Source organism: Calonectris borealis, chromosome W, assembly GCF_964195595.1.
Source record: "Calonectris borealis chromosome W, bCalBor7.hap1.2, whole genome shotgun sequence".
NCBI classification, from domain to species: domain Eukaryota; kingdom Metazoa; phylum Chordata; class Aves; order Procellariiformes; family Procellariidae; genus Calonectris; species Calonectris borealis.
In genome coordinates, this window is record NC_134351.1 from 15,150,291 (window position 1) to 15,164,439 (window position 14,149).

At 36.0% G+C, this 14,149-nt stretch overlaps 1 protein-coding gene across 1 annotated transcript in view; it reads right to left on the reverse strand.

Moving 5' to 3' along the window:
• Nucleotides 1–696: 696 nt before the first annotated feature.
• The window catches only part of LOC142074876 (very long chain fatty acid elongase 7-like), a 40,030-nt gene continuing 26,577 nt past the window's right edge, over nucleotides 697–14,149 (reverse strand). The window contains exons 2-8 of the mRNA XM_075135799.1: nucleotides 12,628–12,721; nucleotides 10,083–10,273; nucleotides 7,570–7,650; nucleotides 7,101–7,157; nucleotides 5,223–5,328; nucleotides 2,211–2,347; nucleotides 697–900 (exon numbers count right to left, since the gene is read on the reverse strand). Of these exons, the coding sequence (XP_074991900.1) occupies nucleotides 697–900; nucleotides 2,211–2,347; nucleotides 5,223–5,328; nucleotides 7,101–7,157; nucleotides 7,570–7,650; nucleotides 10,083–10,273; nucleotides 12,628–12,691 (840 nt within the window). The 5' untranslated portion in view covers nucleotides 12,692–12,721. The remainder of the gene's footprint in view (nucleotides 901–2,210; nucleotides 2,348–5,222; nucleotides 5,329–7,100; nucleotides 7,158–7,569; nucleotides 7,651–10,082; nucleotides 10,274–12,627; nucleotides 12,722–14,149) is intronic.

A 14,149-nucleotide genomic window follows, 5' to 3' on the forward strand; every position in this document is an offset into this window, starting at 1 on the left:
CTCAAATTAGTAGGTTTCCAACATTTAGGATAATGTTCAAGTGAGTAGAAGTTTCCTACATGAAATGAATTAAGTTATCTTAGTAAAAGACAGTATATCAAAAAAACTATGATCTTAAATTAAACTCCATACTTTGACAGATTAACATACATTCCTTTCTTTAAAGAAATATCATTTGTAAACACATATAACAATGTTTATGTATTAACTATATTAATAATAAGCTTTAGATTCTATAAACAGTATTTATTGAAGATTTGTTCTTTTAATAAAATGCAGCTGACAGTCTCGAGAACTTATAACATTTAAGGTAATTTTTTTCCTCAGTATTCAAAGTACTCAGTACTTGTCATACACATTTTAATTTTACCAATGAGTATCTTTATTTTCATGCATCTTCTAGATAGAGATCATCTATCCATTCATTTCTCATAGGATAGACATGAACAAGTTGTTGAAAAAAAAAAAAAAACCCACTTTTTTTTTTTTTTTAAATCAGAGATCCACGCTGCTCCCCACACCCCCCAAATTCTGAATCCCAAATAACTTACAGTAAAATACAAATTCTGTTTTGGAAGAAAACATACAAAATATACAGAGTGTAGTGCGTGCACCTAAATATCTTGATTGTCAAGTAGTGCAAGTTTCTACTTTGACATATACACCTTTTTTTTTTTTTATAGACAAGAGTTTGTTTCACTGATCTTTGCTAATTCCATTTCTTGCCATCTTTGGTAGTCGTTGTCCCTTCGTGTAAGCATGGTACCAGAAGTGGAGAAACAAGACTAAAAACATAGAGCCATATAGCCAAATAATAAACATGAAAATTGGATACTGGTACGGACAATCATCCATGATGTAGATTTGTCCTATATGTCCTGTAATCATAATAAACTGGACCTGGAGGAAAAAGATGAGGAAAAGAAATACTTTTTAAATAAATGACAAACTTACTACAGAAGTTTAAAAAGATTCAGCATAGCTTGCATACAGAAAAACAGAAAGTTGGGACTGGGGGGCTTTTTAGAACTATAGAGATGTACCTTTAGAGTCCCTCTCCCAAAATGTTACTTCACTGAAAAACATTTTCACAGAGTAAAGAAAGAGAAGTCCTGGGACAAACTGAATCACAAGCAGCATTGAGAAACCCATACTAGGAGAAAAGGAGTCTGCACTGGTCAGTTCAGAGAAGAAAGAAGGAAAGAGACATGTGTTTGACCAGTGACAAATGGGAGACTCCTTTAGAAAAATTAGCCAGAAAACCAAAAAGACAACCATTATAGGATTGGTGAACATGAATTCCTACCCACCCCACCCCCACACACTAGCATGTGACACAAAGGTCCACAAGGTCCCAAAAAAAACAATTTCATGGAGGATTTAAAAAAAAAAAAATTCCACATGAACTCCAAGTTAATAATCCACAAGTAGTGCCTCCAAGACAAAAAGACTTTAAATAAGTTATAAATATTCAAGCTAAATCAGAGTTACACGTGTTTACATGAACTATTCTAGTAACACCAGACCTGGTGCAAGCAGTTACATCCATGGCTGCTTCTCCCTGCTCCTTTCCCTCCTCCATCAGCATCCTTGCTCAGGACAAACTAATTGTTTAGCCAGAAGCTGAATTTTGAAAATTCAGCTATTAAAAAAGCCGGGCATGAAGAAAGCACCCAGAGCAGTAACCATTTGAAAACAATCTAATGCTGATAAAACATGTAATGTAATTATTGCAAGAGTACTTTTTAATGCTCTGAATTAAGGAGAAGTAAATTCTCTAAACACAAACAATTTCTATGAAAGAATGGACATGAAATTCTTAAGAAAAACTTTTTTTTCCTTTTACTCATTGCTATTTACATGTATATTCTATACATTAATTAATTATGTTTTCTTGGTGTAAACTTATATTCTAATCATTTTTATACAGGAAATGAGTTTTGTAAATATATTTACGAAGTACTGCATAACTGAAAAGCTCATGTGTCTAAATCTGTGATTATAGTGAACACTGAAGTAAGCGGACTTAAGTAAATAACTGAGTGGAGCTCACAACTTTTGTTTTACTCAATTAAAACATGAGTAAAACTTGTACCGACTGTAAGCTACATACATGAACATAACTAAAAGTATAAATGTATTGCATTAAGTCTGCGTTAGCCTTAATCAGCTTTCTGAGAGGTGTTTAAGTCAAACAGAAAATTACTCACAAGTTGTATAGTTGTCATGTATTTTTTCCACCACAAATATTTATGATAGGCTGGTCCCAAAGAACAGATTCCATAATAAGTGTACATGACAACATGGACGATACAGTTCAGCAAAGCATGAAACGTTCCTAAACCACCTGTAGAAAATCAAAATATGGTAGTATTATTGCATCAAGTATTTAAAAAGCCACCTCAGGTCCTAGTAGTTTGGTTTGAGTTGGGGGAAAAAACCCAGACTACAAAACCTACAGACTTCAATTAAGTATTTACCCTGAATTGGGTTGACACCAATTCTGAGGTATCTCATCAGTTTCCTTTCTCAGAAAAGGCTTATCTAAGCATTTCCAAAAAAGCAATAAAACCTAGCTGATCTAATTACCTGTAAAAGGTTTAGTGTTTTTTTGTTTTTAATTATTATTTTTTAATTATTAAAACATATACATGAAGGAGGCGCAGAGAATTTAATGGAAACAGCGTTCCTCCTGTTTTACACCTCTTTTCTAGACATCATGATGAACTGTGCAAAGCTCTGGAGGATAAGTAATAATTCTCTCCTCAACATAGATTTCCAGGTTTCCAGGGAAAGAATCACAGTTTCAGACAGTAAGTTTTCAGAATCATGACCTAAGTGAGGGTCTCACAAATCCATAGTCCATCTCAAAAGCATACGCACAGTGAAAAGGAAATTTAAGGCCAAGTAATCCCCCCTTTGGGGCAAACTCATGACTGAAACTGGTAAGATACAAACATTTCACAAAGAGAGTAAGGAAATATTTCCTTTTCCATTGGATCAACTATGGAGTTAGATGATCCTGTTCAAAGTAATTTTATTTTGATTAACACAAGAAATTATAGGTAAAAATTATCCAAGAAGTGGCATACAACAAAGTATTTTTAAGAGAAATATGAACGTGAAAATATTGAGCATCAGGAAGAAAACAAAATGTCATGAAAAGCAGACACTTAGTGAGAATACTTTTGTATCCAAAAGCCAATTTTCCATTAAGAATCATTCAAGTTAAAAATAAAACTTATTTTGTGATTTTAGTAGCTCACACTAGTCTTCCAGCTTGATAGATCATAACTCCTCCAGCTGTGATTGCAAACTTTCTTTGAAACTTAGCTATTTGTATTTTTGAAAATAATTTGAGTTTTCTTACAGTTCAAACATACATATTTTCCTTTGGCTTGCACAGTGAACATTCAAAAGAAAAAATAAATAGTTAAAGCAGAGAAGAAAAAAAAAAAAAGAAAAAACAACCTAAGCAACAGTATAAAAATATGCTCCAAAAAGCAACACCATACATAAGCACCATCTTACAATTCCCTGTTTACAGCAGATCAGAGAAAATAATCAGCATCTCCTTTCACAAATGTGTTGTTTTTTAAAAACAGGTTGAAAACTTGATCAATGCCACTATTTAGAAGGAAGAATAAACAGTGATGAAACTGAATACAAGATAATCATCAGCAGGACTGAAATTATTGGAAAAAAATTTAAGTTATCAAACAGATCAATATTTGGAAAGATTAGTGTAAAGATAAGCAATAGAGTTGTAGGAATAAACACAGCTCTTCATGAGTATGAGGGACTATTACGAGCAGAGGACAAAACAGATCTTGCACACTTTGCTGAAAGTATTTGTCAAATTATCACATGGGAAATTTGAATCCAATGCAAAATCAGAAGCCTGTATCTGGTATACTGATCCAATGTCCAGATAAAAGGCAGAAAGTTAATCACCTATAAATGGAAACTTTCCAAGGTTGAAGAGGAGGGACTGTTAGTTGCTGGGATTCTTTGCAAATCTATAAACATACTGAACTGTATGCTGAGAGACTATTCACAATTTCATCATTAACTTTAAATACCAGTTACTCATCAACATTTGAGAAAGACATGATCAAGACACCAGCTTCCTAATAACAGAAACTCAACAAATACAGCAGAAGTATATCCTTTTATATACTAGGAAAATCTGCACACAGAACATGTTCAAAAGACCCCATCTACAAATCTTCTGGACTGCTTTCAGGGCTTATTTTTGTATTCATGAAACAGGCACTAACAGATCTGATTTAATAGGCAATAGTTCTCTTCATCAATTTGTCACTGATTTTCTGGGAGAAAAAAAATAACATGCCAGAGGACATGAGTGAAAGAACATGTACAAAACCCCCTCTTTCTTGGTAGAAACTCCTAAAAAACCCCACACCCTCCTAGAGATGTACTACTAAATGACTGTGCATTTCTCTACTCCATGCTTACCAGGCTATTCTTATGGCAAGCTATATTTATTAGTGTTGCACACTAATACTATAGCATAGAAAGATGCATGCATAGACACACAGAGCAGGAAAGGAGAAAGTGAAGGTAAGCTAGAAGTGGACAAAGACTTTCAATTCATTACAATTCAAATAAGTTTCTGTAATAAATAAGGTCTAGAAAATATCTCTGTAGTTTTGAGAAAGCCAAAGTATTAGATGTAAATAAGCCGCAATTATGCTACCTAAGGCCAGTAAAAATAACTGCAACAAAGCCTGAATAATTTCTTAAACAGGCAAAACAAAGGATGGTAAGAACAATGAGAACACAGTCCTCCCCTCCAATTCAATTCTTATGTTTCAGGGGGACAAATGCCTTTGAAGTAGTTTCAAGAGAGTATCTGCCTCATACTTCTCCCCTAGTACTTCTGATTTTGCAGTCATCTCTCTTTTTCATGTAATAATGCTCTTTTCTTACATACACCTCTCTCCTCTGCACCTTCTTCCCCTTACGAGAAAACAACATTGCACAAAATGCTGTCAAAAAGGAAAAATTAGTACTCCCCACCCACTTAAATAATTGTTATGTATGGTGATCTCAGATGTTCCATGAAATACTGCAGACATCTAAATTTAAAAACATCGATGTTCGCAAGAGTTTTAATTCTGTTCTTTAAATATTTTTGTCTAGCATAGTTAACTTTTACTACCAGCAGATATGTACAACTTAAACTGTCTCTCCACTACCTGCAGCAAATTTGACTCCAAACCACCAGGTCCATGGCATGATGGAATGATGAAAGACATGCAGGAATGTAACTTGGTTGTTTTTCTTACGCAGCACAAAAAATATCTGAAACAGATTTTTAATGAACAGAATGTTACAGGAGATAATCAAGCCCAACACACTTACAGAAAACTGTATGCATCAGTGCTGGTTGCTCACTACTATACATTTAAAAATTCTTCACAGTTGCAGTCTTGGGAGAAGAAGGGAAACCAAGGCTCTGGATATGCAGACTAGTTTTCAAAAAAATTAAACCAGTATGTAAAATCCACCTGTGAAGTCTCAAAAGCCAGGGCAAGCTTTGAAAGCAAGTGTCCAAGGTTGAGCCATCACCTATGCGTGCAATGGACAGCATAAGATGGACTTGCTTGGATTGAGAAGTATCTAGAAGCATCAGATTTTAAGTCCCCTGAACTACTAAGGCAAAGCCATTTGAGAAAATTAATCAAAGGACTAGCAACAGATACAGAAAGGAGAAAATATTAAGTTAGAGAAATAGCACTATTATGAACACTGACTTAGGTACCCTTGGAAGAAGGCAAAATTGGACAGAATAAATGTAGGTATTCTTAATGGATATTGACAGGCCACATTTTAAAGGACGGACATCGAGGGAAGAGTTAAGGGAAGACAGAGCAAGAAAACTGTGCAAGGAGAAGTCAGGTCACGCGAAGGGTAGTATCAGATGGCAAGGAAAGGAACACAGAAGAAAAAAAGTCTGGTGTGCCAGGAAAAACATTTAGAAACAGCTGACTTAAATACAGCTAAGAAATTACTTTTGCAATAAAACCAAAAAGCTTCTGAGAAACAGGTACCTAATTGGATGGATTCAAACAAAACAAAACAAAACAAAACAAACAAAAAACCTCAAACAAACAAACAAAAAAACCAACCGATTTTTTCAGGCCTAGGACTAATTAAAAAGCAGCAATCTAACCAGTGGGTAGTAGAGGTAAATAGAGGACTAAACTGATCAGGCTTTTCCAGTTTTAGCATTCCTGGCCCTTCCATTACCATTCCATTTGGCCCAGTCAGTAAATTCTTCCAGTGTTGAATCAGGAGTATTTGCAGATGAAAGTTAGATGGCTAACTTTGCTTGCAGGGTGTAGAACATCCTAACTGCTCACGAGTCAGCTCCTGAATCACCACTATTGTGCCCCACACACAATAAGGCAAACAAAATCACAGCTGATTCCAACACTCAGAAGCTGGTTTGAGAATAGCTAAACCAACCATACTAGGTGTCAGTCTTGGGAAGAGGGGAAGGCAGATGGCTGCTGGTGGTGAGTGAGGTCTGCATTCTGCTTTAATGCATTGCTGTTCAGACTTTCTTTGAAACAACTTAGAGTGCCGGTCTGATATCGAACACATCTATAGTCATGACCACCAAGGCATACACAGGAATTTAGAGCAAGTAAGTAGAGCAATTTATGCTGTATTCAGAGCTGCTGATGCAAATGTTCCAAATGTGGAAGATAAAATCTGAAGATGACATGGAAAAAAATTCAATACCATTTTTTATCTGTAGTGTTGAGACAAGCATTGCCATAGCACAACAGGTTAGTGCATTCAGCTGTTAGACAAGTTATCAGGGCTTCCTAAATTTTTAAAGGTGTGTTCTCTCATTAACATTTTTCCTGATAATCAAGAAATGACAGTGTAATGGGACAATAAGATGAGAAGAGATAATAAGGGTAAACACCTTGATGGTATTCCAATAATTGAAGGCTGGAGGGCTAAATACAGAGCAATTTATACCCTCAGCCCCCAACAGCACCAGTTCTTCTATTGTGAAAAGGAAATATCACTACTTCTTTTATTAGGCTACAAATACTTACAGTGTCTAATAATTCAATGAACTTGGAAAAGTAGTAAAGCCAACAAGTTCGTACCATCTGCAAGAGTAAAAACCAGAAATTGTCAAATCATAATAGTCATAAATAAAACTAAACAGCTGCAGGAAAAATAAGTAACTATATATAAGGAAAGTATTGGGATGAGTAAGTGGTGTCACAAGGTTGAAATAAATATTAAAATGTATAGTTTGTTTGGTTTTTCTTTAAAAACACAAAACATTCTTTAATCCTGAAGGAATGTTAAAACCAAGATGAACAAGCCAACAAATACGTTGCCTCTTTCTTTTTCCCAATCAACCCCTCCAGTTAACTCTCATGCTCTACATTATGCAAGAGGGCATTTCCATTTACTGCATTCCACTCTACAGCAGTGCGTTTGGTTGTTCAAAAAGCATTTCCAAAAATAAAGTCAGTGTAGCATAACAATTTGGCCTTGCATTTGGCAACTTACTCTTAGAGCTGTAGGTGACCTCGAGTAGTCAACGATATCGCACCGGAATGAGTACCCTGTGGCCCAACCTGACATAAGAAACTGGAGCAAAGAAAAGGGAAAGAGCAAAGATTTACTTTATGTCTTTTGAAAAAAATCATTAATTTCAGATTACTTTCACAATCACTAAGCATGAGGGGAAAACAATATTAAAAACTTGTTGAATCAGCAACCTTGTCAGTCATCTACCTCTGTGTGGGCTAGCTACCATAAAATCCTTTGCTGTTGCAGATTAATGAATTTCTAATTCCAGGACCACACCTATGGACAAGAACTTTCTTCCTACACCCATTATCTCAGCATTAGTAACCGAAGAGGAGAAACAGCTGTATCTCAAAACCAATGTTAGAAAAGCAACTTATTGTATAAATCAGACCACAAAAACAAATCAACCATTTTGAAATTTTTTGAAAATTGCTATCACAGCCAAACATCTTAATACTGAAAAGAAACCAGCACAACATCTTAATACTGAAAGAAAACCAGCACAACAGAAAAATATGGCTTAATATCATTAAAGACAAGGAACAAATCAATATGCACTGTATTTTTAGTATTGTAGTTTCTAAAATTTTGCTTAGTTGAACTGCATGATTCAATTAGTCTTTCACTGATATCAGGGATGAGAAGCTAGGGTTTTATAATCAAGAGCACATGTATAGGACCAAAGGACTATATGTAACAAGTATCATTTAATCTTTTCTCTTGGAATATATTAGAACTTGGACAAGAGCAACATTGTTAATATTACACTTGGCTCATTTGCCGGCCAGCCTCTAGAACTACTGTATCTTACATCTGTTTAAAAAGTACTTCTCATTGATTGATCATCATCATCCACTCATGCACGACAGGAGGTTCAGCTCTCTTAACAGATGGAGGGTTTTAGTCTGTGACCACAATAAATGTTTAACTTCCTAAAAGAATCAGTTGCTTAAATGAAACAAGATGTGAAAAACCATCAAGACAGCACAATACTAAAGCACCCATAAAATGGCTTAGATCCAAAGAGGGAAAGAATCAGCTTTTTGCTGAGAGCCAGACAATAGCAGAGATTCAATCTGTTAAGCTCTATCTATGCATTCTTTCATGAAATTGTAAAATAGAAGTCTTGATAGCAGATTAATTGAATACTGTGTTAGTGTCAGACACTAAAAGAAGTTTAATTTTTTTTAGTTTAGTAACCAAAACAAAACTTATCACCAAATCACATGAGGAAGTTTGGTGATTTTTCAAAACAAAGTCTAAATAGCAAACGTATGCATCTTGCCCACCACTTATAGCTTTCCACACAACAGTCATGACACAAAGTAGCTGCTGCTGCACTGCCTTTAGAGTGCTGTTAAAAGAAATGTCAAGCAGTTCACAGTAACTCATGATGAAATTTATTCAAATTGAGGTAACAGAAAGGTATCCTGCCAATTTGGCAGGATAATCTGACAACTTTCCATTACCAATTTGCCAAACCTGAAATAGCCACATAGCCAGATTTAACACAAAGAGGGTCAGTACTACTAGCATAGTGATGCTTCACCAAGCAAATGTATAAGGCCATCATTCACACAATACTACTGTTAAATAGCTACACTTTAAAAAAAACAAAAAACAAACCCAAACACAAAACATCACCACTACCACCACAAAAACCCGAAACAACAGATATTAGCTATCTTAAGGTTTAAGGTTCTAAATTAAAGCTTCTACATAGTCTATACCATTCATGGTTAAGGATTTTTAGGTCATTCAACCCATAACCCTATATAACTCATCAGGCTTTCCAGTCTTAAAGTCTAACATTTGCTTGAGCTATGAACTATGGCAAAATCTCAACATTCCTTTTGAGAGAAAGAGCATTTACTATTGGGGGGGGGGGGGGGGGGGAAGAGATAAAAATCAATGCTAAAGATCATCGTGGTTTGTTTTTTGAAGGTTTTTTGTTTGTTTTTTTTTGTTGTTGTTGTTTTGTTTGTTTGGTTTGGTTTGTTTTTTTTTTTTTAAGGATGAAGATCCCTAAATTGGATATTGTTAACTTCTGTAATTTACAAGGCAGATCTAACTGAAGATTATTCTATAGTAAACGTACTCTATATACAGTGTTTGAAACATCAGTGTTGAGTATCGTGTAGTAGGACAGCAATAATTACAACAAAGAAAAACATGTAGTCTACTTTACCTGCTACAACCCAGGAAAATTAAATAAGTTATGAGGATTTTTAATTTTTTAAATTATATATAATGGCACATGAAATATTTAACAATCTTTCTTTCTAGGTATGACTTATTCCCTTTTTTTCAAGTATCAGCTCAATTAGTTTAGCATACAGCTTGGAGGAATATAATTATGACAATCAGAATAATAGTTTTTTTGAGAATTGCAGAGTGGGAATTATATTAATAAATTTATTAAAAGTTGGTATGAAGATAGTTAGAGACACGAAATATATAAATACGTTACAAATAAAAGTAGAACTTACTTCATAAGTCATATATAAAGAGAGGGTTACCACACTAAAATTATAAAGCGCCATTATCTGCCTGAGTTCAAAAGGCTTTTTATTTTCCATGAGTTTGGGTCCTAAGGAAGTGACAAAATAAATGTAGGTTCCAATGATAATGGTTGTTGGAAAAGGTGAAGACATGAGTGGCCAGCCTTCCAGTCTTGGATCTAAAGGAGGGGAGGAAAAAAAAAAAGAAAAAAAAAATCAGATCTTTCCAATACTTACTAAATCCTAAAATGGCTACAGAAAGGTACTTAATTCTTAACTGTTTAGGTTTTGCTGTCACTGATCAAGTTTCAGAGTCCATTCACCTCAAATCTGTACCAACTGAATAACAAGATTTAGCACCCGTAGGATTCTACGCTTCTTTCTGCATCAATTCTTCACACATAATGAAGAGGAGACACAGAATCATGAGTGACCCGATTTTTGGTCTAGAGCTCTCCCTCATGAAAAGTCTGCATTTTCACACATGAACACAGCTCAGAGGGCAGCATAAGAAGGCAATGCGCAAGCAGATCACTGAGGCTGCATTTCCAAGTGAGGCTTCATTCTTCTGGAAAAGCATGAACAAGTTCAAGTCAGACAGGGAGTAGCCCCACTTTTCAAGATCCTCAAGCTTTAGAAGCAGTACAGTGTTAGACGTAGTAAGTATGGGGATTTTAAAGTTAGAAGACATTCTGTCCCATTGGTTGGTATTCATAGCTTAGTTCTTGAGGCTTGTGCCTATTCAGTCCAGGCACGTCACCACTTTCACAGCACCATAAAACACACACTTTCATATTACAAACCTCCAAATGGCAAAACTATTGCAAGTTTCTCTCCAGTTATCCCAGACAGAACTATTGCAGAGAGAGTCCTTCTCCTATGCATGCCCTGCTCCCTCTCCCTGCAGCTGAGGCTGGCAGACATTCCCTCCAAGCTTCACCATGATTCCGCTGCACCCTTCTGTGGTTCATCACTGAGTCCCAGCTTACCAAAGACTTCAACATTTCTCCATAAGCAGGAGAAATAACACAAACTTAATGTAATTTTAAAAAATTATTTATTTTTATAAACTGACTTTTAGAAGATTTGTTTCTGAATTACCCCAAATTTAACTATTGACTCAGTAAACTGCTGCTTTCATGGTTTGCTGCTGTATTTTGTGGGTGAAATTATACCACTGCAATTTTTGTTAAATGTTTAATTCATGGCCAACTGTCTTAAGTCAGTGATCTTCAACCCATGGCATTCAAGTAACATATCGCCCATGAGACCCTCTGATGTTTACAGCCACTAGAAGTTTTAAAACAGATTGAGGAGGAAAGCACATTATAACGCTGCACACAGCCTGTAATGTGCCCAGTGCTGCTGCCCACAGACCAACAAGGATTGTGAACAACAGCACTAGGCATTAGCTAAAAAATGAAATCTCTATGTGTTGCATTGCAAGAGAATCACCAGCTCTTCACAACTGACTGCTTTTTCTGCATCCACTCCTTGCACTGACACTACCAAAACTTTCCCATTGGTCTTCCCAGCTTGATCCTGAGGAAACCATGTCCAGCCACTAACAGTATGCTACAAGATGCCAAATACAAGCACTGGTAGGCAGAGAGACAAGGGATTCAAATTCTGAAGTCATGGACACTGCAGAGGAAATGCTCCATCACCCAGCTCCATCCCAATCCACTTCACCCACACAAGTCATACTGATAAAACTCCCTTCTCACTTGCATGCTGTGGTACTACAGAACAAGAGAAATTGTACTCAGCTATACTGGAAAAGATAAATTAGTAATTTTATTGATCAAACCTTAACTGCTTCTCAAGTTTTCCCCAGGAATCAGCTAATCCCTGTCACTATGTGCCTACCATGGTGAGGAACACTCAGGGATGCCACTGAGACAGATGGGTTTTAACCCCAAACTTGAGATCTTCTCTGTCATTTTTTGGTAAGTGTGCAGAACTACAGAACAACAATGTTAAAACAAAGCATGTTTAATATCCTCATACCAGCTGCAACAAGAGACTAACATTCCTTTTCAAAAGGACTGTGACAGAGTGAATTACTCTGAGGATTAATTTCAAGATACTATAACTCATCAGGGTTTTTATTTATTTTACTTTGCAAAAGCAAAATACAGTAACACCATGCACCTAGCTCAATTAACTGATAAAATACCATTGTTCAGTAATGAAAAAAAAAGTTAAAGCTTTACATTCAGCAGCACAGAAAAAAACATAAACTGTATATTCAGGCAAGCCAGAAACTCTTACAGAAGAATCACCATCTGCACTTTATTTAGTCTGGGGTTATACCCATAAATTAGCTAAGTTTTGTTTCTTCCTTTTTTTAAAATGCAGAAACTAGTCTGTTCTTTAAAGTTAAAAATGTCAATAAGTAACCTGACAAGTCTTAGAAACATTTACAGGAAGACAAAGCTACTTTAAGTTGATAAACAGTACACCTAGAATAGGTACACATTGCTATTCAAAATTATTGAAAGTTAATAAGTTTTAGACTTAAATGACTCACCAGCATCTTTAATCCATTCATCATACAGTAGCACAGCCTTTGATGTCAGATTGTTAAAGGCCATTTTTACTTGATTAAGATTTTATGATGCTGCCTGCAGGAAAACAAAAAAAAAACAGAAATATGGATTTTTGTAATTAATAAAACAAAGGTCTAAAGTGCTTTGGAAAAGATTTTCAGAAAACAAAATGGAAAAAAAATATGGAGAGGGTTAACAGAGCACCACATGTGAAATACAGATCAGGGAGCGTTAGCTGACCACATCGCACTATGCTTGATGCTAATTTATAGCTGAGCTGTTATGCGCAACAATATGATTTTGTAATCTCTACATACCAAACCAAGGTGCTTCCATGCCATAAAGCGTTATCTCAAGAAACCATGCTGTGGTTAACAGTTACAGTTAAGGGGAAAATATAAATAAAGAGCAGCTGCTTAAATCCATTTTTATTGTCATCTCCATTTAAAGTCCAACTCACTGATATGTGAAGTTCAGCTTTACAACATTTACTACTGAAAGCTTTAATTTTCTAACTAAGAAGTATTTCTAAGGTAGGTGGGAAGGAAGAAAGGTGCCAATATGTCTGCATACTCCTTTTAAATACAATAATTAGCTATGTTATAATTAGTATGCAAATCACACTCTGATGAATCAACTGTTTCCACATCAGGATCATGAAGTGACATAGTACCACCAGTAATACCATTAACTCACAAAAATTATCCAGCACATCCAGTTTGCATGCAGCACCACCCACATATGTAAAACAAAGAAGTATGCTTATATGAATACTGATTTTTGCTCCAAAATCAAGTACTCATCAGCCCTTCCCTCACCTCATTCCCCCTAGAAAATACTTTTTAAAAATCCCAACACATTTGAATGGTGCCTCTCCTATTCCCACTCAGTGTCTCACTTTGCCATACAATTTCTCTCCATACCCCTGTGCAATCTTCAAACTGCATTCACCTTTGTTAGTCCAGGCTGCAGCACACCTTGATAACCAGCTCCTTTCCTCTAGCTGCCCTTCTCCACCTCTTCCAGGCTAAGCTAGCTGCAGCTTTGGAGAGCCAGTTCTGCCCTCGTGATGGTAATGCATCTCTCTCTGCTCACTCCTCAGATCTCTCCACTATCATCTTCGCATTTGTTCTCACCTTAACACTCCTGCAAAATAATTTCACCCTTATCTCCACTTCTACAAGTACCTCCTGTTCACCGCCATTTCACAGGAGTTTTTAGGCACCTCAAAGTACACTACACCCACCCTTCATCACAAGATGCAACACAGACAAGCCTGCCTTCATTAGAATTCATCTGATCTACCTCTTCCCAATTCTCATTTTGCTACCCACTTGTTTTCTTGCTTGCACTCCTGTCCCATGTGTCTGTACATCTGAAACCACCATCAATTTCTTGTTCAGAAAATATTCCCTCTGCAAGTCTCTTTAAAGTTCACATCTTCCAGAAATACCATCCTCCAGCATCAGCATTTCCCAACTCAGTGTCACAAAATCAACTTTT